This window comes from Microtus oregoni, unplaced genomic scaffold (assembly GCF_018167655.1).
Source record: "Microtus oregoni isolate MIOR12 unplaced genomic scaffold, Mior012 000028F_ref0000031, whole genome shotgun sequence".
Taxonomy (NCBI): domain Eukaryota; kingdom Metazoa; phylum Chordata; class Mammalia; order Rodentia; family Cricetidae; genus Microtus; species Microtus oregoni.
In genome coordinates this window covers 4,841,775-4,867,062 of record NW_024543087.1, presented here as the reverse complement: position 1 = coordinate 4,867,062, position 25,288 = coordinate 4,841,775, and the positions used below count along the sequence as shown (strand labels likewise).

Here is a 25,288-nt window from a genome sequence, read left to right as displayed (position 1 = left end):
TCTTCTCCTGGGAGGGGGTGCTGCCCATCTGCACCCCACTTGTGTTGGTTGAATCCCTGCCTCTGTTCAAGGCATTCTTGAGTCCTGACCGCTCTCTCACCGCCACCACTGTCATTCTCCAGACCTGCTCAGGCCAAGGTCTCCACACAGCTCCCTCCAGCCTCTGCTGCCTCACCCCTTCCTTGGTGCCCCCTTCTGCTGCCTCGCCCCTTCCTTGGTGCCCCCCCTCTGCTGCCTCACCCCTTCCTTTGTGCCCCCCCCGCTGCCTCGCCCCTTCCTTGATGCCCCCCTCTGCTGCCTCGCCCCTTCCTTGATGCCCCCCCCTTGCTTGCTGCCCCCCCTCTGCTGCCTTGTCCCTTCCTTGGTGACCCCGTTACACCCCAGCCCAAGAACAGGCACAGACCAGGTCATGTAAGCCATTTATTAGTTTGTTTGAAAAATAATGTATTTCATTTATACACGAAGCTTGGTGAGAAGTGCTCGTTAATTTCAGATAACACCTGACATGTACGCATGTCCCTCCCACCTCCTGTCTATTCTCTTCTCTCCTCCTGCGCACCGCTGTGCCGTTCTAGAAAAAGAGACTGTGCTGAGCCAAGGAGTTGGGGCTAGCTGGCTCCCACCCTTGGCCATCCTGTTTGCAGCCAGCCCCGGGCACCTGTCTTAAGGCTCCGAGGCTTTCCACACACTCAAAACCACAGTGTCCTTCCGGCCAGCTGGGATGGCAGCCCTGCCAGCCCCAGGCCACATTCCTGCCTATGCAGCCCGACACGGGTGCCAGGGAGGGACACATATCTCTCCAAGCCTTGAGAGCAAAGCACAGATCTACAAAAATAAGATTTCCACTCAGAGAAGCGTCACCAGGACAGTTAAAACCCAGCTCTCCCCACACGGGACTCAATGGGGACACTGGATAAGTCTCCAGGGGTGGGTGGGGCTGGGGCTGGTTGCCACCAAGGGAACTGAGGTGGCAAAAAGAAACATAATACTTGACTCGCCCTCAGTGCCGCCCTTCGGCACTGCCACGAGCGTCCAGCCCTCCGACAGCTCGGCGAGGTAGGTAGGAGCAGCCAGCCTGCAGTGGGCAGGTGAGACTGAGGTGGCCTGTGAGGTGGGTGCCCCCCAGCCGAGGGTGGCTCTGCTGGAGAGCTAGACTTGGGCAGCCGAGCCCCTGCTTGCTCAGGCTCCACCAGCCAATCGCATCACCTCCGTGGTTTCTCTATATCGAAAGATTTGCATATGCTAAATAGGATTGTCAGCAGCTGAAGAGGTCACGGGGATAATTGGACAAGTAAAATTATTTTTTCCCTGAAAAAAAGCCTTCTCGGAAGACTCCTGGGATGGTTAGACCCCTGCCCTCAGGGATCCTGAGTCCAGACAAGTCCAGACCCTGTGCTGAGTCCCAGTGCCACACTGCCTCCTTCCCCAATGGGATCAATGGCTTGTCCCCTCCCACGGAACCACGTGGAACCATCCAGGGCCTTTCTCTAGGCAGGGCCAGGCTGCCCTCCTGCTTCCACAGTGTCTGACGAGGAGCTGGAGCCTCAATGGGAATCCTTTCCATATGCAGTCAGAGGCAGAGAGACCCCAGGGGTGCCTGGGAAATGGAGACCACTTCCTTTGTCAGATGGGCTGTGCAGCTGCCATGGCTGGGCACAATTCAGTGGCCCACGTGGATCAACCTTCTCTTCCCTTAGCTTGTGGGCAGGGCCTGCCACAGCCCTGGAGTAAGCTCCGTGCCTGGCTGTGAGTGGGGCTGGCCCTCCTCATATCCTTGGGCTCCAACATTAATACTCTTACAGGAGAGGGACAAGGAGCAGAACCTGAATGAGACCTAGGCTGCTCGTCGGGAAGCTTTGAATTTTCTTAGCACTCAGTGGAGTCTGAATAGAAAGGAAAATGGGATCCTGGGGACAACGGGGTGTGCGTGTGTGTGTGTGTGTGTGTGTGTGTGTGTGTTCGTGCGTGCGTGCGCGCGTGCAGAGTGAGTGCCACAGGAAGAAGCTCACGCTTCAGGGCCAGGGAGAAAAACTTGTCTCCCTTGGAGCAGCTCACACTTGCCCAAGGGGCTCCTGGGCCCCCGTGGCCTGTGTGTGGCCCCAGTGTGTGAAGTGTGTGCACATGTGTGTGTGAGTGAAGGGCTTAGGCCTTCCTGGCTCCTCAGCCCACATGACAGGAACCACATTCCTCCCTTGGGGCATGAAGACCCGAGGAAGCCACACTGGATCCCACTTAGCTTGGAGAGCAGAGTCCAGGCAGCTCCGCAGACACTCTTGTTCAGGGTTAAGGAGAGGCAGTGTGAACTGCAGATGTTCATGGAAAAAGATGTTCTTTGCTCAAGTAAAAAAATATCAAATATAATAAATCTATGAAAGCCTGTTCACAACATGGACAGTGTGTTTTCTATTCCACCTCAGAGGCTGGGAGAGAGATGCTGTTCAGAGCCTGGCCAGACAGGCTCCAAGGGTGTGCCAGGCCTCCGGGGACAGGCCTCTACCAATAGGGGTTCCTTCTGCTGCTCCTGGCTTCAGTGCAGACACAGAACTCTGCCTTGTGGTTCCTCCAACTCAAGGCTCATCTGTCACCTCTATAGTCCAAAGCCAGGAAGGCCTCAGCTGACAGTGGTTTTAACTGCATTCAGGTACGGCACGATTCAACAGGGTGTGTCACGGCCATCGGGGCCAGGCTCACACTATTGATTCTCGGTCCCTATCTGGAGATGGGGGGAAGTCGGCGAGATCCTCACTGCGGCTATAGTCCGATGCTCGCACTGGGAGGTTATCACTGGTGGCTCTCGTGACACTGTCGTAGGACGGGGGGAAGGATGTGGAGGAGATGGAGGAGCTGGAGGGCGGACCACTGCGCCGGGAGAAGTTCTCGTTCATCATGTAGGCAATGAGGCCCTCTCGCTCAGGGGCATCCTCGTCCGAGAGGCCACTGCCCGTCTGCTGGCGGAAGAGGAAGGAAGCATGCTTCACGGACCGCTGCAGTAGGTGCCTCCGGAAGGCCCGCTGGATGACCGTGGCTGACACCTCTTCATGCTTCCGCCGGAGGGTGGTGGTGATGGGCTCGTAGGAGATCTTGGAAGGATTGGCTGCCATGAATTTCTCCTCCATCTGGATCTTCAGCGCGTCCATTTCTCCGGACTCCCCGAGCACCCTCTTGGTGAAGGCGAACAGGATATCCATACAGTGGATGCGGTCCCCGCTCACCATGGGTAAGTCCATGTTGATGAGGCTTATCTGGTTGGGCTTGGCGATGCGGAGAGGCTCGGACAAGGCGTCTGCAAAGTCAGACAGGGCCAAATACTCAATGAACTGGGTGGCCTCGGGGTCGAACTTCTCCCAGATCTCATAGAACATGTCAAAGTCATCCTCGCTCAGGGGCTCCGTGCTCTCTTCCGTGGCCACACTGAAGTTCTCCAGGATGATGGCGATGTACATGTTGACCACGATGAGGAAGGAGATGATGATGTAGGTGGTAAAGAAGAGGATGCCCACCGCCGGGCTCCCACAGTTCCCCCGGGAGCCATTGCTGTTGGGCAGATTGGGGTCACAGTATGGGGGCCCTGTGTTGAGGATGGGGCTGAGGAGGCCATCCCAGCCGGCTGATGTGGTGATCTGGAAAAGGCACAGCATGCTGTTGGCGAAGGTCTGGAAGTTGAACATGTCGTCGATGCCAGCTTCCCACTTGACATAGGCAAAGTTGGCCATGCCGAAGATGGAGTAGATGAACATGACGAGGAAGAGCAGGAGGCCAATGTTGAAGAGGGCGGGCAGGGACATCATGAGGGCGAAGAGCAGCGTGCGGATCCCCTTGGCTCCTCGGATCAGCCTGAGGATGCGGCCGATTCTGGCCAGACGGATGACCCGGAAGAGAGTCGGGGAGAAAAAGTACTTCTGGATGATGTCAGAGAGGACAGTGCCTGTGGGATACAAGCAAGACTGTGGCCACCATGACATCTCTACCCTCCTTACAGCCCAGGTTCACTCAGGGCAAGTGTATCTGTATAGAAGGCCAGGTCAATGGGACAGTCTAGGACTTGGCCTCGGCTTGCTTCTATGATCTAGGAGATGAAGATCTACACTAGATGGCTTCTCAGAGCTGTTCTACTTGTAAGGATGCACCTGTACAATGGAGGTGTGCCGGGACACTGTTACATGTGTTCTGAGGCCAGAGGGTACGCACTCAGCACTGCAGTGGCCCAGCAGGAACCAGAGCTGAAGGTTTTCTGCTCCTCACGGCTTAAAGTATGGGTCAAGGACCAGCAACCTAGGGCTCTCCTGGAGGCTTACTGGAGATGTAAAATCTCAGCTCTACCCCAGCCCATTTCCTCTTAATGCATCCAGACACTGCCCTGCAGCTTCATGGGGCACACTGCCCTGCAGCCCCCTGAGTCACACTGCCCTATGACCCCATGAGGCACACTGCCCTGCGGCCCCCTGGGGCCCACTGCCCTCCTTATCTTCACCTGGGGCCTTGGGGGCATTTCTGAGCCTACTTCATGTTTTAAATGCCTGCCCATCACCGCCACAGCAGGGATGCTTGTCTTAACCTTTGTTTAGATGTAGATGACATTTATGGAGGAAAGGCAAAGGCAGGGTGATTCCAAAGGCAGATGTGCACTCATGGGAATGGAGTGGGGGGCCAAGCATTTGACTCTGAGCCCAGCAACAAAGGAAAATATATACGGTCAAAATTAGACTTCATTGAAGTTAAAACACCTGTGCTCCAACAGACATCACAAAGGCAGGAAAACAAAGGGAGAAAGGGAGGGAATAGTTTTGATTTGTATATTTGATAAGGAACTAGAAAGTTGAATAGATAAAGCACTCTTGCAATTCAACAATAAAAAAGATAAAATACTCTAATTTTTAAAATGAACCAAAGTTTTTGAACAGCTGTTCTCTATGGAAGACAAACGGAAGGCTAGTGAGCACAGGGAAGACTTTCAGTTTCACCAGCCACCAGGGCATTGGAAACAAACGCCAATGAGGAGCACTCTCTCCAGGACGGCTGTAGCCACCGTAAAAAGCCATCATGTGTGCCGGTGAGGAGGTGGATTAATGGGAGTTCCCATCACCAACGCTGAGTATGTGAAATGGTGCAACCATTTTGGAAAATGGTTTGATAATTCTTGCATATTTTAGATTAGTGGTTGCCAGGCGTGGAAGGACAGTGGACGTGGAGAGGGGTTACCAGTGGTGAGAGTCTCTCTTGGGGGTTGTCTAGTACTACACAGAGGAATGGTTGCTCAGTTTGGTGACAATCATGTTTCACATAACAGTTGTCAAGCCAGTGTAGGCCATAGCATAACAATGGTCCTACAGGGTTGTACTGCCCAGTGACCTTGTGGCTGTCTTTGTGTTAGACAAATTCTGTGATGCTCACACAATGATGAAACTGCCTAATGACACATTTTTCAGAACATATCCCTGGTGTGAAGCAGTGCCTAATGGCATTGAAATCCATCCACAGAATGTTCTCCATCAAGTGAATTTTAAGTTAACCTTCTGTGAATTTTATAGTACATGAATCACATCTCAATAAAGCTGTCACAAGAATTTGGGTTCTGAGGCTGAACAGACATGGTGAGGGCCTTGTCTGTTATGCTCTTATCCTGTGTGTTCCTCCGTGGGACTTAGCACACAAGTCAGACTGTAGGATTTTTATCTCCCAGGAATGAAGGAATGATCTATGTCTCCTACACTATCAGGCAATCTACCTCTCATTCTTAGGGAATCGACTTGCCTCTTCTTCCTTCAGCCTGGTTGTAAGCCTCTGTCTGGAGGGTAGGGGAGTCTCTACAGTGGCCACTCCTTCTCCTAGCCTCAACCCTGAAGTGTTCACATAGCTGTGTTCCAGGGAGAGAAGGGTCAGGATGGAGTATGGGCTATCTTCAGGTTGGCCACTTTGGCTTGAATGCGCTCTCCCAGAGAAGTTCTATTCAGAGTGATGTGTACAGCTCTGTGTGTGTGTGTTTGTGTGTTTGTGTGTGTGTGTGTGTGTGTGTGTGTGAGAGAGAGAGAGAGAGAGAGAGAGAGAGAGAGAGAGAGAGAGAGAGAAAGAAGGGGGAGGTGAGGAATATAGAGAAAGAGGGTGAGAGAACAGAGGGCTGGATTAGAAGCATGGCCTGGGCAGGACTTCTCAGTCCAGCCAACTTGCATACGCACCCACGATGGACAGGATGACCACCACGAAGTCGAAGATGTTCCAGCTGTTGGTGAAGTAATAGTGGCGCAGGGCAGCCATCTTGACAATGCACTCGCCTGTGAAGATGGCCACGAAGAGCAGGTTGATCTTAGCTAAGATGTTGACCTTCTCAGGGCTCTGGTCGTCTGTCTCCACCATCATGGTCACCATGTTTAAACAGATGAGGAACATGATGGTCACGTCGAAGGCCTGCTTGGTCACAATGTCGAATATAAAGCCTTGGTACTTGTTCTAGAAGAAGAGGTGAGGGGCTCAGTGCAGCAAAGACCCTAGGAGACTCTGCTGCCAGTCAGTCCAGACAACCTACATCCTACTCACCACCCTCTGAGGACTACAGTCCCCACTGTATCACACATGTAGAGGAAGACACCACGGAGGTAGACCAGCTGGCCAGCCTGCCTAAACCCTATCCCCTCTAGGCAGGCACTGAGGCCCAGTTCTGAGACTCCCCCCTCCACCAGGCCATCCTGGTAGACTTCAGGTGGACCTTCAGGTAGACTTTTATCCTGCGTTTCAGCACACCATCCACTGTGTTGCTCTTTTTTATAAAAAAAAAATTCTTTAACTCTATTTTTATGTGCACTGGTGTGAAGGTATCAGATTCCCTGGAACTGGAGTTATAGACAGTTGTGGGATGCCATGTGGGTGCTAGGAATTGAACCTGGGTCCTCTGGAAGAGCAGTTAGTGCTCTTAACCACTGAGCCATTTCTCCAACCCCCACTGAGCTGCTTTTTAGTATTATATCCTGAAGGTTCAAGGTCAAAGTTAAACTTCAATCCTAGTACTTGTATATGCCTTACAAATTAATATGCTTTTCTCCATGCTTTTTTTGTTTTTTTGTTTTTTGTTTTTGTTTTTCCAAAACAGAGTTTCACTGTAGTTTTAGAGCCTGTCCTGGAACTAGCTCTTGTAGACCAGGCTGGCCCCAAACTCACAGATATCTGCGTGCCTCTGCCTCCCGAGTGCTGGGAATAAAGGTGTGCGCAACCACCACAAGGCTAGTACATGATATTAACCACTGAGCAATCTCAGCTACTCTATGTTTATTGTAAATGAGCCCAGGTTATTTGGAAAAAGAGACAGGATTAAAACTACATTCTCTCTCTCTCTCTCTCTCTCTCTCTCTCACACACACACACACACACACACACACACACATACACACACACACACAGAGTCTCTCTTGCTCACACACACACACACACACAGAGGCATACTGTCTCTCTCTGACACACATATACATACTCTCTCTGTCTCACTCACACATGCACGCACACACATTCTCTCTCTCTCTCTCTCTCTCTCTCTCTCTCTCTCTCTCTCTCTCTCTCACACACACACACACACACACACCCCTCATCTAGCAGAGGACAGAATGAGCAGGGAGGAATCAAATGAAAGGTTTGAAACTCTGGGCCTGTCCAATTTGCTGGTGGTTTAGGGTCATTTCACCAAATTACTTTGAATAGTTCCCTGTCCCATTTTTTGTTTGTCTGTTTTTAGGACAGGGTCTCAGTATGTAGCCCTGGCTGGTTTTGAACTCACAGAGATCCTCCTGCCTTTGTCTCCCAGGTGCTGAAATTACACACGACTCAATTCCTCATCCCGCTTTTTAGAAGAATGGCTTGGTGGGGTCAAAGAGTCAGGCTAGCAGAGAGCCCAGTGCCCACCCTGGCTCTGTTCATAAGGGAAACGGTTCTCTGATTATCGCTGTTCTGAAGATGGGACTATGAGTCAGGGTAGGGATGTAAAAGCTCACTCCATTCCCTGGGAAGAGCCTGCACCCCGAAAGGAAGGAGGGGCTCACTGGAAGTGGCTGAGTCCCTGTGTCACGCTGTGTGCCCTTGGTGTCACTGCCTCAAGCCTTCCCCACTCTCTGTGTGGGTGAGAACCCGAGAGTGCCTCTCAGCTGGGCTGAAGACTGGGGCTCTGGATGGCTGGCTTCGGGGAAGGCTCCCAGGTCTCCTGAGAAGACCCTCTCTAGCTCTGCCAGGGAGCCTAGCTTACCAGGGGCCGCGGGATGGGCTTCTGGGGCTTTTTGGAGCCCAGCTTCTTCATGGCGTTGTAATACTTCTTCTGCTCCTCTGTCATGAAGATGTCCTGGCCCCCTAAGTATAGAAAGACAACCCAAGCATAATTTGGGGGTTCTCAGGATCCTGCCTCCCGTGTGAAGGTGCCAATCTCAACAACTTCAGACCTTCCTATCGCCCCAAATCTGCCTTTCCAGGATCCCTCCCTGTTCCTGTTCCCTGGGAAACCCTTATGGTTTTGTGACCTTCTTCCTTGGCCCAGTCAGCAGGACCTAGGCATCTCTGAGTATCTTGCTCAGTTTGGCTACAGCTTAATCGTGGCCTCTTTGGCGTGTCTCCCTGGGCCTCTGCACGTCCCTACTCTTGATCACAGATGGGGCTGCCAGTTCAAACTCACCCCCAAATCTCTTAGCTGGATGAGGGAAGGCAGAGATGGGCCAGCGTCCCTCTGTTCTCCATGGCCACGTCTGCACCCTCCCCACCGTATCTCCTCAGAATAGAGAAGAGGCTCATCCCCACGAGAGCACGCAGTCCCCCCTGTCCCCCCTCAGGTGGAGCCAGTGCTCTACGTATCTTTTTCTTCTGCTGGTTGAAGTTATCGATTATGACACCAATGAACAGGTTCAGGGTGAAGAAGGAGCCGAAGATGATGAAGACGACGAAATAGATGTACATGTAGAGGTTGTCCTCCCACTGTGGCTGCTCCTCATACTGCAGAGGAGAGAGCAGGCAGGGTAGGCACACAGGAGGATGGGGCTGCAGTGGGGCTGTCGTATATATGCGTGTGTTTGTGTCCAGGAGACTGTCACCATTGCAGGTGTATGGGATTCTGACTGGCTGTGATCAGAGCGGATGTGGTAGCCAGGGGTGAGTGGTAGACCTGTGTGCAGGTGACAGTGGCAGGCAAGGACATCTGGCGTGCCACGCTAAGGGGTGACTCATATTGGCATGTGTACAGTCCCTGAGCCAATGGGAAGCCCCTCTGTCGTCCCTCAGTCATCAGTATGACTGGGCTGGACACAAGGACAAGGACAAACTCATCTCCGTCTCTGCTGCCCCTCTCCTGACTTAGGATGAGTAAGCTACAGTGGGTTGGATCTGAGACACGTTTGAGAATCTGGGGACTCCACCGAAGACCACATGGTCTTGCTGGAGGGCCAGGCCTGGGCATCCCTGGGAAGCTGAACCTGAGGCTGACCTGAGCAAATCCTGCTCCTCCTCCCACGAGGCCGGAAGCCTTAGGTGCTGGTTTTGTTGGGAGCAGCTAGAGACCACCTACCCCTCTGGAGTCCACGGCTGCATACATGATGTCCATCCAGCCTTTAAACGTTGCCTGTGAGGAACAGAGAATGACAGTCACCAGGCTTGGCACGCAGCTTCAGCTACAGAGGAGGGCTGGAGACAGTCTCCAAAAGGCTGAGTGGCCCGGGGAAAGACCTTCAGTGGGGCTAGCAGAAACCCCAAGAAGGCGGTGTGAGGCTCCTCAGTTGAGGCCTCAGGACGGGTAAGGCCAGGAGAAGGTCCACTCAGGAACACACACTTCAGATTCTAACACATCACAAGGTCCAGACAATGGCCTTCAAAGACTGACCCCAGGGCTGACCTGACCAGCTGTGTCCTGCCTGGAACCACGGGATCCTTTTACCCCTGCTCTAGTGAATGGCTAACAACTTGTTTTCCAGAAGGAAAGAAAAAAATCCCTAACATATTTTCCAAATTCTCTGATGTAACTATTCCCACCATGACCTATTCCCACCACTATGGTGTGACCGGTGGGAGGAGATTCAAGAGCCACAGTGTTACAGAACACACACAGTGCAGGCAAGACAGAGGGCCCTCTCTCACTGAAACTGGAGCTTGCTGGTTTGGCGAGACTGGCTGGCCAGCAAGCCCCAGCTATCCTCCTGTCTCCACCTCCCCAGTGCTGTGTTACAGGCACATGCCACTACGTAGAGCTGGTTTCTGATGTGGGTACCTGAATCTGAACTCAGGTCCTCATGCTTGCGTGGAAGAGCACTTTATTGACCCAGCCATCTCCCCATCCCCGTGGGTTGATTTCACAGCAGGTGTTACAGTCGCTGTACCATCCCTCTCATAAAGTAAATGGACATCTCAGAGAACCCGCACATCAAAGATGGATCAAACATGCTCCTTTTGGGGTGGGGTGGCGGTCAGGAATCCAGGGCCTTGCACATGTCAGAAGATGTCCCCATCTCAAGTGTATTCCTTTAAACAGCCCAAGGTAGTTTATAATGGAGGTGGCTGATCACACTTTTCCTACCAGCTCAGTCCCTGGGGACTTGGCCGTCTTTGGTATCTAGCCTGTGCCACCTAAAGAGGTCCATTTGATTGGCAGCTAGGGAGCTGGTCCTGTCCAGCGCTGGCTTGATCCCCATGTCACACACCTTGGACAGTGTAGATTCAATCAGAGACTCTGGGAAATTCTAGCCTCTTTGGGCCCTGAGACCCTACTTCAGGGACCCAGGATGCCCTGCTCCTGCCCACACCGGGGTGAGGGACACATTTCCGAAGCACCAACGGAGGAAGGGGACCCTTGTTCTCCCGTACTCACCACCTGCAGAAGGGCCAGGTACCCAGCCCCCACGTTGTCGAAGTTGACCTTCACCTTGGTCCAGTACAGCTCCCCAGTCACGTTGAAGGACTCACACTCGCTCTTGTTGTTGACGATGGTGTAGTTGAGAGGCAGGTCGCCCTCCGTCTGGTTTATGCACCTCCCAAACTTCCCGGCAAAGAGGTTCACGCCCATGATGCTGAAGATGAGCCAGAAAATGAGGCAGACGAGGAGGACGTTCATGATGGAGGGGATGGCGCCCACCAGCGCATTGACCACCACCTCATGGACAGAGAACGGACTCGGTTCTTGGGGTGGCCTGGAGCATGTGCTCTTTCCAAGACCTCCCCCACCACCCGCTGACTAAACTTGCTGGCCACAGGTGGCTGTGGGGGTGGGAGTGCAGAGTCTTCCAGTCATGGAGGAAGCTGATGCCACAGCCGGAGCTCTGGCGGCAAGTGAAGGAAGTCAGAGAGAATCAAGAGGCCTTTTTATCTATGCCTGAATGCTGAGATAACTCCGGAATACACCAGCCTTTCCTCTTCCAGCCCTCTTTTACTAAATGCTGAGGTAACTCCAGAATACTCAGCCTTTCCTCTTCCAGCCCTTTTTTACTTTCAGCTATGATCTGAAAAACTCAACTTGCATAAAAATGGCGTCTCTGCTGGTTGAGGCTCCCAGGAGTCCAATGGGTAGGACAGGCTTAGAAAGAGCAGAAGGCTTAGGTCCTGTGTCAGTCCTGCTGGTCCTGAGTTCTCTGTGCTAAACTTCCGGTTTATTTTAGGGCTGCCGCTAGGGGAGAGGATGGGTGCCCTGAAGTACACCCAGGGGACCCCTTGCTATGTCTGCAGAGTGCTATATGACTCCGCACACTCTTCTTGAGCTTCCTGATAGATACATTTGGGAAACTTGGGGCCCAATCATGGTCCCAGCTGCCCATGAACCACGAAGCTATCGACCACACAGACAGGTGGAGCTGGGGTGGATTCTGTTGTGGTACCAAGGGTCCAAGTCAAGATAGGGATGACATTCTAAAGCAGATAGCGCATCCCGGAGCAGGTGGGAAACCCAGCTCCCCCAGGGCACCAGGCTTTCCGCAGAAACCCCAGGAGCTTGACTTTGGCTGGCACTGTAGCCAGCAGCCACATCAGAGGCATTCCTGGCACCTAGCATCACTCTGTCCCTCTGGAATCAAGTGTCCTTGGCTCCCAAAGAGACATTTAACTCTGGTCCGATTACTCTCTTGTGGGTGAGTTCCTGCCAGGACTAGGCAGTGCAATGAATTGATGGTGTGGGCAAGGTTCAATGCCATCAGCCAAATGGTGAGTTGTGTGTTAGTACCCGCTGGGGCAGGGGACAACAGACAGAGTTCTCCGAAGCCATGAAGAATTACATATGTTAAAACACACAGGCACACACACATGCTTGCACACGTGCAAACACGCACATACATATGTACGCGTGAGATTTCCTCCTTGTTACATATCATAGCTAATTCCTTTTCAGTGCAGGATGTCAAAACAAGAAGGCAAATACTCTGCTAGAGACACCCCGCCTGCCCTCACAGTTTTTCTTGGGGGCTTTAAAATTCACCTCATAAAAATGGATGGAACTGGAAGATATGAAGTGAGGTGACCCAGTCTCAGGCAGACAAATATTGCTGCTTCCCTCTCATAGTGGATCCAGCTTCTAACTTTCATATATGTCTATCTATGTGGGTGTGAGTGTGTGGAGAGACCTGAAAGGGGCCCGTGGGAGGTGGGGGAGAAGCTTTAAGGGAGAGGTGGGCACTAACAGACAATGTGAAAATGGGAAGGGGACAGAAGGGGACAAGAAGGGGTGGGGGTGGGGAGATGGGAGGGGGGAGCCAACAGGAACTAAGTATACGTAAAAATATCTGTTACTTTGCATGCTAAACTGAAATTATTGTTTTAAAAAAGAAACAGGGCCGCAGAGATGGTCCAGCCAATAAACGTGCGAGCCCGAAAACTTGAGTTTGGTCCCCTGAACCCAGGGTGAAAGGACACAGCCAATTCCTGAAAGTTGTTGTCTGATCTCCACATGCCTGCCATGGCCTGTGGGCCTCCATGCTCACGAGTGTATCACACACACGCACACACACTTTTATAAAGATATTAGAATTTCCCTTATATGCTCACATTCACTGGTAAAATGTGGCACTTTCCAAATGCCTGTGTGATCACAAAAGCATTCGCTAAGCCAGGGATTTAAACTCGGCAATCTGTCATCTGTAGGTGAGAACATGGCCTACTCCACAACACCTTCCTTGGCCCTTGCTACCCTGTCCTTCACCACCTCATAAGGACATGGGGAAGGCAGCCCAGACCTGCCAGGAAGTGAGGGACTCCAGGTCAGCCTGCAGAGTGGCACACAAGGAGGCAGAGAGCCCTGGTGCCTACGGGCCTGGGTGTCGGTGAGACTGTGCTCCGGTTCCACCCTGGAGCTGGAAGAACCCTTTGCAGAATGTTCTAGACCACAGCCTCAGAGGCAGCGGGGAGGCCCTCCCGGCTCCAGGCCAGGCCTCTTGGTCAGGAAGCTAGGGGTGTGTCCCCCTCATTCCTCCACCTGCTAGGGCGGTAGAAGTTCTACTTACCCTCATGCCCTCAAATCGCGACAGGGCCCTCAGGGGTCGCAGCGCACGCAGTGTCCTCAGTGACTTGATGGGACCCATCTCAGCAAAGCCTAAGGTGTTGGCCACGAGGCTGACCAGCGAGACCTAGAGAAGGGAGGGGTGGGGAGGCAGGGACAGTTCCAGAGACAGGCGGTGGACTCTCGGTTCCTCTTAGGCTGGTCAACTTTCTTTACCAGCCTGTTAACTGCTAGCTCAGGCTTCCAGGAGCTTTGAAGGCCTAGAGTAAGCCAAGACCATCCTGTCTACTGGCCCTTCGTCCTGGGACATGTTATCCCTATTCTACCATTTCTGTGGCTGAACAGAGACAAAACCTGGGGTTCTAAGTACAATGTTTGAGTTAATCCTCTTCTCTTCCAAAGAAGTCTATTTGGGGGAAGAAAGGTCAGTCCCGGGTTGCATACAAGCACCAGTCACGGGGTACTCCCTTAACTTTGTAACATTCTGACATCTTATGAGGACGTAGGTGGGGATGGGTGACACTGGAGCCTCTGCTCCCTCTATCCTTTCCCCAGAACTCCCCCCAGTGGACCCCATCATGCTAAAGGTCCAAGAGCCAACACCCTCATTTCTCCACTCCCTAGTGACCACATCCGGAAATGGTGTCTCACCTGGACCCCTGCCTTTTACCCTGTTGCTGCGGAGGTGGGAAGGACCGCACAGGAGCCAAAGCCCTAACACTTTCTCTGTGCTGGGAAGCACTAGGCAGTAGGGGTGGACAAGGGGCATGGAGGAAGAGACCTGGCTAGTCTCCCTCTTCATCCCAAATAAAAGCCCATGTTTTCACAAAGGCCTATGTGCCTTTTCCTCCTCATGTTCCCTCCACCCAGCCACTCTGGGGTGGCTTCTCAAAGATATCAGGCATAGTGTGTAGAAGGTTCTGACACACACCTACGGCGTTAACTCCCCTCAGATCTGTTTGAGTCACCTCAGGGGTCCCATTCCTGCTCGGTGATTTCAAGTTCTGCCTTGCATCTTCCCCTCCACCCTACAGCCTGGTGCCTGTACTTCTAACACCTGCCCCCGCCTCCCTCAACCCTCCGTATTTTCTCCATGCCAGTTCACCCTCAAACATAATACCAAATTGGGCCCCCCACCCCCTCTGTCTTTCTTTTTCCTAGACAAGGTTTTGTTATATAGCCCTGGCTGGCCTGGAACTCACAACAATCCTACTGCCTCAGTCTCTGGAGTCTCTGGATTTATAGGCTGTATTCTCATACCCAGCTAAAGTGCTTATTTATCTAAGAACATCTACATTTACTTAGCATGTGTGTGTGTGTGTGCACGTGCGCGTGTGCATGCGTGTCTGTGTGACAGTGCATGTGTGCATGTGCAGAGATCAGAAGACAGCGTGTAGGAGTTGGTTCTTCCATTATATAGGTTCGGGGGCTGGAACTCGGGTCATCAAGCGCCTTTACTCACTGAGCCATCTTGCCAGCAGCAATGGGGTTATTTTCATTTACTTTATTGCCTGATGTCACTCTACCTCTAGGTGGGCTGAGACTTCCAGACCTAAGAAAGTCCTTGAACATGGGCCTAGGACCACCACCTGGGACCTGGGACCACCTGGGACCTGGGACCACCGGAGGCCTGGGACCACCTGAGGCCTGAGACCAACTGAGACCTGGGACCACCTGAAGCCTGGGACCACCAGAAACACACACACACACACACATACACACACACACACACTGGGCTCCTGAGAGTCCCTAAGCGCACAATACCTGGGCTACCGAGACCCCTTTCCCAGGGATGCACACATACCTGGGCTCCTGAGACCCCCCTTCCCAGGGACGTACACACACCTGGGCTCCCAAGCCCCCATTCATATGGATGCACACACATCTGGGAATCTGAGCCCCCTTCCCTCACTGAAAGTAGATTCAGGGCTGCTCCTCACCCTGAGCATTGTCTCCCCCCAGTTCTCTCTGCCCCCCAACTTGACCCATCTGGCCTAAACTCATCCTGCAGTGCCCTGGAGTCCAGGAAGCTTGGGGAGAGGGTATTCCCACTCCATCTGCCAACTGAGAGCTCAGAGAACATGCTCGCGTCTTGGACTTGCCATCCCAGGACACACCCCGGGGCAGACAAGGTCTCCCAGTGGTCCAGGGTTCCATACAGCCACAGTACATACTTCCTCCTGTTCACACGACATGCCCACCGTATCTCCCAGGGGTCTCTGCACCTACGTCTACCCTTTATCCTCCCACAACCCGAGTGGGTCTGGAGGTCTCTGCCGGTCCTCAGTCTAGGGGACCTGAGTCGCTGCGGTCCACCCTTGGGGAGGATTTCCGCACAGAGGTCACCCTGTCAGCATGTCTGCTGTTGCTCCTGGCCCAGACAGGAACAGATCTCCACTCTGGATTGTCTCCCTCAGGTAGGTCCTGCTCTGAGGCAGGCCTCTGCTCTCAGCGGCCCTCTTCCTCCCAGACCAAGGTCTAGGCTTCTGACGCTTGGCTTCCTTCTGCTCCCCGGCCACACGACACAGCCGAGCACCCCACTGCTGCACGGTGATTCCGCCTGGCCCTATGGCTCCACCCTTTCACACGCCCACTCACATCCACGATGAGGAAGTCTAGCCAGCACCAGGCATTGGTGAAGTACTTCTTGAAGCCGTAGGCCACCCACTTGAGCAGCATCTCCAACACAAAGACATAGGTGAACATCTTGTCGGCATACTCCAGAAGAACCTTGATGGTCTTCCGCTCCTCCAGGTAGATGTCCTCAAAGGCCTGTGGGCAGGGCACACGGCGGGGGGGGGGGCTCAGAGTCCAGATCGCTGCCCAGCAGTTCACTCTGCAGGGGACATCGTTTCTAGCAACACCTGCTGCTTAGGAGCAGGGGCATTGAGGTGTGTCTCTCTATCAGTCATGGATGGGCCAGGCTGCTGGTCCTCACTGTGGGTGGAGAGCCGGGTGTGTACTCCCTCTACGCTAAGAACAAGTGTCAGTTCTGGGCTAGCACACTTTAGGGTCATGTTCTTGGCAGGGCTGGGTGCTGAAGGCCTGTAATCCCAGCTACTTGGGAGGCCGAGGCAAGAAGAAGACCATAAAGCCTGTCTTAGCTGAAGAGACATAGAGGGGGAGAGGGGATGGGGAGGGAGAGATACCAAGGCTAGCTTGGGGAACTTTGTGAGATCCTGCCACAAAATAAAAAGTAACAAAGAAACAAATGCTGGGTTATGCCTCTGTAGTAACTGAGCATGTGTGAAACTCCAGGCTCCATTCCCAGTGCAGGAAAGGGAAAGAAGTAAATAGTTTGAATTAAATAAATAAACAAGATAAATAAAACAATTAAATTAAGCTTTCCAAGACTTGCCCATATTAAGCCAGAGAGAGGGAATAGGCACTCAGCTTGCAGCCTTCCACCGGACAGTGTGCAAAATGGCTCCGGTTTTCCCTCCACTTTGTATTTATTGTATCCTGTGTATTTACCATTTTCCATGGGAATTTATACTGGACTCCATTCTAACAATGACTAAGATTTCCCTTATAATGAATACACTTAGATAAACAAAGCCCAGGAGCACTGGGCCTGAAGCAAAATTTCTGTCTTTTTGAAATACAGATATCCAGACATTCCCCCAAATACCAGCCACACGGCACTTATTATTTTTTTAATTGATTGATCGATTGATTGATTTCTTGTTTTGAGACAGGGTCTCACTGCATTACCCTTTCTGGCCTAGAATTTGCTCTGTAGACCAGGATATCTTTGAACTCACAGAGATCCACCTGCCTCTGCCTCTCAAGCGCTGGTATTAAAGGTGTGTGCCACCACACCCAGCCAAAGCAGGATTTTCAGAAAAATGACTTCAAACCCTCTGGGCTCTGACATCCACGACAAACAGGCTCTCCACAGAATCTCGGAGTCAAGTGTGTCATCTCAGCCTGGAGCTCCTGCCTGGCACGGCTGAAGCTCTGGCATCGCCTGTCCCTAGCACACTAAAGACAACAAAAGATTTCCCCCCTTTCCTCATTCCTGCCTCTACCCAGCATCCCTCGGGGCCACCAGGGACACTGCTACATTGCCGGGGCATCCGGCTGCCCTTCCTCCTCCAGCTACCTCTCCGACCAGAGCATGCTCTGAGGCTCCCTGTCTAGGCAACATGTCACCAGGGAGCCTGGGAAGCTGCGTCCTTCAGTCACCCCTGGGTCCCTGTCTGACTTCAGGGCCTCTGATGTAGTCCAGGGATGAGTACGGTGAGCGGTGCCTGGGGACACACAGCTGAGGCCTCTGGATGGCTAATTGGGCCTGTGTAGGCAGCACATAGCACAGTGCAGGCCCTCAGATGGACTTGGAGGCTTCAAAATAAAAGTGGGGATCTAGTCATCTACTTATGTCTATGTTTTTATTTTTTCTGAAATAAAATATGTGCTTCTTATAAATCAAACAAGGCCTGGGAATATAGCTCAGTGAGAAGCATGAAAAGACTCTGTGTTCAAGCTCAGAGCCCCAAACAAATACACAAATAAAACGTGTGCAAGCACATATACAGACACACCCACTCCCAAACAGAAATTATCAAAATTGGCATTTCTAATTTCACAATAAAAACAATGTGATTTTATATGATACATTAAACATTTGCTTTAGAACTGCTTTTTAAAAATACCTTATTTTTTTAATCATGCATTTACGCCTGGGTATGTGCATGTAAGTGCAGTGCTCCACGAGGCCAGAAGATGGCATCAGAGTCCTTGGAGCTGGAGTCATAGTTGGTGGTAAGCTGCCAGACATGAGAGCTGAACTCAGGTCCTCTCTAAGAGCAGTACAAAGCTGGGTGTGGTGGGTGCCATCCCAGAGCTTGGGGTGGTGAGGCAGGAGGCTCACCAGTTCCAAACTAAGCTGGGGCTACATGTAAGACCCTGCCTCAAAAACCAGCCAACTGGGCTCTGTAAGATGGCTCAGAGGATATGGGTGTTTGATATCCTTGGGACCTCCATGATGGGAGGAGAGAACCAACTCCTGTCAGCTGTCCTCTGATCTACACACACACACACACACACACACACACACACACACACTCCACGGAATGTGTGCACACAATCTATTCTGAACCTTTACTTTTTTTAAAGTGAACACATTAACACCTGCCAGGGGCAACACTAAAGCCAACAATGTGTCTGTCTGTTGAGGACAGATTTCTAGACTCCTGATGTCAGAACAAAGGTGTGGTTTGGGGACAGACTGTGAGCAAGCCCCCCCGAAGAGATCAATTTACAGCCCACCCACTAGCACCCTATTCTGGTTTGCTGTGTGCTCTAATCTCGCAGATCATAGTTCATTATCACAGCACTGAATACAGTTATATCATTGGTTACAATATCCACTTAGTACAGTCTTTGATATTGTATGAAGAAAGCCATCGCCGGGGTAGAAGAGATGCCCCAGTGGTTAAGAGCACTGGCTGTATTTCAAGAAGACCTGGGTCTTGTTCCCAACACCCATATGGTGACTGACAAACTCCAATAACTGCAGTTGCAGGGGTCGAAATGCCCTCTCCTGGCCTCCGCAGGCACCACACACACACAGTACATGCATGCGTGCAGGGAAAGCAACGAACACAGAAAGAAAAGTCTTTTGAAAAAATGTCCTCACCTATTCAGAGACTAGAAAAGAATCTTCCTTCCCCTGCTTCAAAGTTTTGTGGTTTGTTTTTATATTGTGATTTCAAAAATTCTTCTATATATTTGGTAAAGAGTAAATATACATTTTAATAAAAATTTCTCAGTGGCTTGTCAACTGCCCCAACATTTTATTAAAAAAATCCGCATAAAATCCACTAATCAGAAGTCAATATTACTGTATGTGACATTTCTCTGTTTGCTTAGCTCTAACCCAGGCCTTTCTGCTGTGAATTTGTTTTCTTCCTCCTGGTGCTGGGATGGAACCCAGGGCCTGATCTGTTTCTAGACACATGTTCAGTCACTGAGCTATGTCAAGCCCTTCCACTGTTCCTCGGATACTCTCTGTTCCCCTGGCCTTCCTTTCTTTTTGGAATTTTTCTTTTTTGTTTGTTTGTTTGTTTTTCGAGACAGGGTTTCTCTGCAGCTTTGGAGCCTGCACTGGAACTAGCTCTTGTAGACCAGGCTGGCCTCGAACTCACAGAGATCCACCTGCCTCTGCCTCCTGAGTGCTAGGATTAAAGGTGTGTGCCACGGCCGCCTGGTGGTTTGGGGAAATTTTGAAAATAAATTTTACTGATATTTTTATCAAACTCATTCAGTTCTATTGTTGGAATGTAGTGCTATTTTATTCTTTTTTTTTTTAAAGAATTACTTTTGTAATTTGTGAGGTGGGGATGTGGGCTGCCATAGCGCATGTGTGGAGCTCCCCACAGAGGACCTGGTTATCCGGGGCGCTCAGGCTTGGTGCAAGCACCTTTGCCTTTACTGAGCCCTCCTGCCAGCCCCGCGTTACCTGTCTGGGGACTAATCTGGAGCTTTCCTACCTGAGACCACAGTATGGAGTCTGTCTGTCTTCACGCCTTGCAAGATTCCATACTTACTGAACAGACCTCTCTTACACTCTGTCACATTTGTTACCAGTTATTTTTATATTTTCAACAACAGGAAAAGAATAAATAGCAGAGAAGTATTACAGTTTCCATCATATACGACAGCACCAACGTAACAGCTCTTCGTATCTGGCTTTACAGTTGGCTGTTTTTTATAGATGCAATTTCAAACTCCTTTCTTCCATTAGTTAAAAGAAAGTTGTGTGTTTGTGTGCACGGTATGTGTGCGATGTGTGTGTGGAGTTCAGAGGATGCGTCAGTGGAGCGGTTTTCTCTCTCCGCCTCTGCACGGGCTCCGGGAATTGAATTCAGGTCCTCGGCTTGCGTGGCAAGGGCTTCCTCAGCTGAACCAGCTCCTTTGCCCATGTAATGTTTTTAATGGTATTATACTTTTCCCTGCATGATTATATTATCCACAAGTAATATTATTATTAATTTCATTTTTTTCTTGCCACACTGAGAAGTGAACTCAGGCTTCATGCAGTGCTGTATTTCTGAGCTGCAGCCGCAGCCCTGCCTTCTACTGCTATGATACCTTTTATTTTTATGTGCACAAGTATTTGCTTGCATGTGTGTCTATGTACTGCATGCATGCCTAGTACCCTCAGAGAGCACATAGGATCTCCTGGAACCGCAGTTACAGATGGGCACTGAGAATTGAAAACAGACCTCCCGGCAGGAGCAGCAAGTGCTCTAACCACTGAGCCATTTCTGCAGCCTTGTCAGGATTATTTCTGTACCTTGCACTGTGTGTGTGCACTGTGACTGTGTGTGTTTGGGTGTTGCATGTTCATGTGTATGAGTGCAGCTGCACACGGAGGTCACGGAGATAACCCTGGGTGTCAGCCTTCAGCTTCCATGTTGTCTGAGACGGGGTTTCTAATTTGCTGCTGTGTGGGCCAGATGGCCCGCGAGCCTCAGGGGTTTTCCTGTCTCCACTTCCCATCTTGCTGAAGAAGGGCTGGTATCAGAGATGCGTGTAACACATCCAGCTTCCCATGAGTCCTGGGAACCCAAACTCAGGTCCTGGCTCAAGCACTCCACCCCCTGAGCCATTTCCCATTCTCTCTCTCTCTCTCTCTCTCTCTCTCTCTCCCTTTCTCTTGAGATAGGGTCTCATGACGCAGCTCTGGCTGACCTGGAACTTGCTATATAGAAGAGGCTGTTGTGGAACTCACAGAGACACATCTGCCTCTGCCTCCTGAATGCTGAGATTAAAGGTGTGCGCCACCATGCCCGGCCTCAATTCTTGCTTTATAGTCAACTGATTCTCTTTAAAATATTTAATTAAATACACTGGTAAGCATTTAAATATTATTATTATGATTAGTACTAGAAAGCAGTTAAATGGTTTTTCCATATTCTTAACTTTAATGAAAACGCTAAGTGATTTAGCACTAATGAGGACAGAAACTAACGATAATAGTTGACTTTTTCAGTAAATTAAGAATATGTTTTATTTCTATCGTCATCGGATTTGATGCCTTCATTTAGATAATTGTATGTTATCCTTTTTTTCTACTTACATAAAATAGATTTTGGAACATTATCAGCATTTTGACATTTTAGAATATATACATGATATATCTAATCTTTAAAATCTACTACTGGGTCCGGTTTGCATTTTACCAGGTATATGCACCATTATTTCTAAGTATGGAGTCTGAGGTCTGAAAACTGGTGTGTCTTCTTTTCAATATTCTGGAAGGTTTTGTAATCAGCTTTAATGTTAACAGAAATAATATATATATATATATATATTCTCCATTTTTTCCCATACTTAGTGGTGATATTTTGTTTGTGCTCTAACAAAGAAAGCTTGCCTGAAGATCAGAGGGTGGAAATAGCCACTGGTTAACCATGTAGGCCAGGCAGCAGTGGCAGACACCTTTGATCCCAACACCTGTGATCTCATGCCTTTGGTCCCAACACAAGGAAGTGGAGATGGAGACAGGATCTGGCCCCTTCCGGCTGAGAATTCAGTAGAGGTAAGAAGTCTCTCTAGTGGCTTGCTCCTTTCTTTCTCTGATCTTTCAGCAATACCCCCATATCTTGGCTCTAGCTTTGTATTATTAAGACCAATTAGAATTCATGTTGCGTCACATTAGACTATTTTTTATATTTTTATTTTTTTAAATATTTATCTTTTATTTACATATGTGAGCATTTTGTCTGAGTCTGTGTATGTGCACCATGTGTGTGCAGTGCCCACAGAGGTCAGTAGAGGGCATCGGATCCCTGAAACTGGAGTTACGGATAGTGATGAGTTGCCACGTGGGTGCTAGGAACCGAACCTAGATTCTCTACCAGAGAAGTGAATACTCTTAACAACTTAGCCATTCCCTTGGGCCCTATTTTATTTTATTTAAGATTGTGCATGTGTGCATGCACGTGCATGCGTGAAGGTACCCGTGGAAGCCAGAGGAGGGCATCAAATCCCTCTGGAGTCAATGTGTTTGTGCAGTGCCCATCATGAGGACTGGGACCCAAACTCTAGTCCTGTACGAGAGCACAGATGCTCTTAACCACTGAGCAGTCTCTCTCCAGCCTCCACATTAGAATATTTTAAATAGCAAAGAAATTATTTTCTTCTCTCAGATTTTGAGAAACTCCATCCTAGGAAATATGAGAACTTAAGTTAGCTAGTGATTGATGACTCTGTTTTCACGGAATTAGCTATAGAATTTTATGCCAATCTGCTATTTATTTTCTAATTCATAAATTTATATTTTTATTTCACTGATCACATCCTTTGGTTTGCTCAGAATTGCCTTGTTCTTACATTTCTATTTTTTAAACAATTTTATTGACTGATAATCGTGTGGGAGAGGGGGTTGGTGTGCTCTGGTGTGTGTGTAGCTCAGAGAACAACCATATGGCGCTGTTCTCTCCTTCCACCTTCACGTGGGTTTTGGGGAAAGAACTCAAGTTTCCAGGATTGTGTGGCAAGGACCTTTAACTGCTCAGCTATGTGTCTGGCCTTGTATTTCTAATTCCTTGAATCAAACAATTAATTGGTCACTCAAAAATCTTGAAAAAAAAAACCCTTGATGTTGTAGAATATTAGTTGAAGAGGTGTTACATTTGTTGATGCTGTGGTACATTTGTTTAATGATGCAAAGATGTGCTGCATTCTTTTATGCTGTATTTGTTTAACTCTGAGAAGCTCTGCTACTTTGCCTGTCTAAAACACCTGATTGGCCTAATAAAGAGCTGAATGTCCAGTAGCAAGGCAGGAGAAGGATAGGTGGGGCTGACAGGCAGAGAGAATAAATAGAAGGAGAAAAAGATAAAAAGAGAAACCAAAAAAGGAGAAGGAGAGAGGTGGCCAGGGGCCAGCCACACAGCCACGCAGATAAGGCAAGGAAGGAACACAGAAGGGAGAAAGGTAAAGCCCAGAGGCAAAAGGTAGACAGGAGAATTTAGTTAAGAAAAACTGGCTAGAAACAAGCCAAGATAAAGCTGGGCATTTATAAGTAAGAATAGGTATGCATTTATTTTTGGGAGCTGGGTGGTGGGCCCCCAAAGAGTCAAAGAGTTAAAAAAAAAAAGCCAACTATACCTTGCCAATAGGATTCAGTAACAGATTTAAGATACTCATTATATTAGATATATCCTAAAGTGTCTGAATGGTGCCTTGTTAAGAAATCTATTTATGTGAACAAAACAAAGATTTTTTTAAAAAACACATTATTATCTCAATGATTGTGAAAATGCTTGTGAAAAAACTGATAGAAAAAAATTCTTAATTATTTTCATTTACTGATAAAAATGTCTCTAGGAATTGCCCTTTGATTGCAGCATTGGCGGAATCCCACACACTATTCTCAGCATGTTCTATCCAAGTTTGCCACCCCACAGTGTTTTTCTCATGTATGTATGTATGTATGTATATATCCATCTGCCTGCCTGTTTATCTATGTGTCTATGTATGTATGTATGTATGTATGTTATATCCATCTGCCTGCCTGCTTATCTATGTGTCTATGTATGTATGTATGTATGTATGTATGTATATATTCATCCGCCTGCCTTCTTATCTGTGTGTCTATCTACATATGTATGTATATATCCATCTGCCTGCCTGCTTATCTATATGTGTATGCGTGTATGTATGTATGTATGTATGTATGTATCTCCCTTGCTCTGTCTCTGTGTTGGGGATCAAAGCAGAGTTTGCATATTCTAGGCAAATGCATCCCGGCCTCTAGCTTTGGTATCTGTAGCAGCTTCTTCACCTATAGAACTGTCTTAACAGTGGTGCTCATTCCACAGGGCTCCTGTGATAATTAACTGAAATTAATATTTATAAAAGATTTAAGACAGTGCATGGCACGTACTTCTATCTATCTGAGTCTTAATTATTTTTTCACTTTTTAAGGGTCTTTCGCTGCCTTGTTCCTTTTACCCGTCACCACCCTGTCAGGGGGCAATCTGCACCCTCGCACTTGAATGTTCTTTTCTGCGTTCCCTCAGTGATTTTTTCTTTAGTTTTAATTGCTCTGCAATCCCAAGCAATAATCATAATAGTTGTATTATTGATTTTTAAAAACTATTGTATTTATTTTCCTGTGTATGGTGTTTTGCCTTCATGTGTCTGTCTGTGCACAGCTCACATGTCTGGTGCTTACACAAGATGGAATCACATCTCCAAGATCAGGGTTACGGGCAGTTGTGAGCCACCCCACGTTTGTGGGGGAACCAAAATTCCTCCGAAGAGCAGTCAGTCCATGCTTTTAACTGCTAAGCTGTCTCCCCAGCCCCAGTAGTTGTATTTTAATCGTAGGTTGGGGCCTTCATTGCCTTATTTCAAGCTTTTTAGTTTGAATTCAACATTGTTTAATATTAACAAACCAACAAAAATGCCCTGATTTCTGTTGTCATGTCTGTTAATAGAGAGAAAATAATTTGTTCTAAGAAAAGAAAATAATTCTATTGCTATTCAAAATGTTTTAATGCAGGCAGGGGCGGGAGAGGTGGCTCACCGTTTGCAAGCATGCATTGCTCTCATAGAGGACCAGAGTTTGGTTCCCTGCACCACACTGGGTGGCTCCCAACCACATGGAACTCCAGGGGGATCTGATGCCCTCTTTTGACCTCCATGGACACCTGCACGCAGACACATACATGCAGTCATGCACAGAAAGACGCACACATACATGTGCACCACACACACACACACACATACAAGATCTTCATTGTTAAGTGGACTGGATCTAAAATTACCACAGACACATCTCTGGCCACATCTGTAAGTGTGTTTCCAGACAGGACTAACTGAGCAGTTGATCGGCTCACTCTG

General features: G+C 49.4%; 1 protein-coding gene across 4 annotated transcripts in view; it reads right to left on the bottom strand.

Moving 5' to 3' along the window:
* Window positions 1-409: 409 nt before the first annotated feature.
* Scn5a (sodium voltage-gated channel alpha subunit 5) overlaps window positions 410-25,288 on the bottom strand; it is a 97,453-nt gene continuing 72,574 nt past the window's right edge. For 3 of the 4 annotated variants that reach the window (XM_041676895.1, XM_041676897.1, XM_041676896.1), the window contains exons 21-28: window positions 16,025-16,198; window positions 13,431-13,553; window positions 10,817-11,098; window positions 9,524-9,577; window positions 8,818-8,955; window positions 8,222-8,326; window positions 6,174-6,444; window positions 410-3,925 (exon numbers count right to left, since the gene is read on the bottom strand). In XM_041676895.1, the coding sequence (XP_041532829.1) occupies window positions 2,688-3,925; window positions 6,174-6,444; window positions 8,222-8,326; window positions 8,818-8,955; window positions 9,524-9,577; window positions 10,817-11,098; window positions 13,431-13,553; window positions 16,025-16,198 (2,385 nt within the window). In that variant the 3' untranslated portion in view covers window positions 410-2,687. The remainder of the gene's footprint in view (window positions 3,926-6,173; window positions 6,445-8,221; window positions 8,327-8,817; window positions 8,956-9,523; window positions 9,578-10,816; window positions 11,099-13,430; window positions 13,554-16,024; window positions 16,199-25,288) is intronic. The other variant, XM_041676898.1, reaches the window with a different exon arrangement.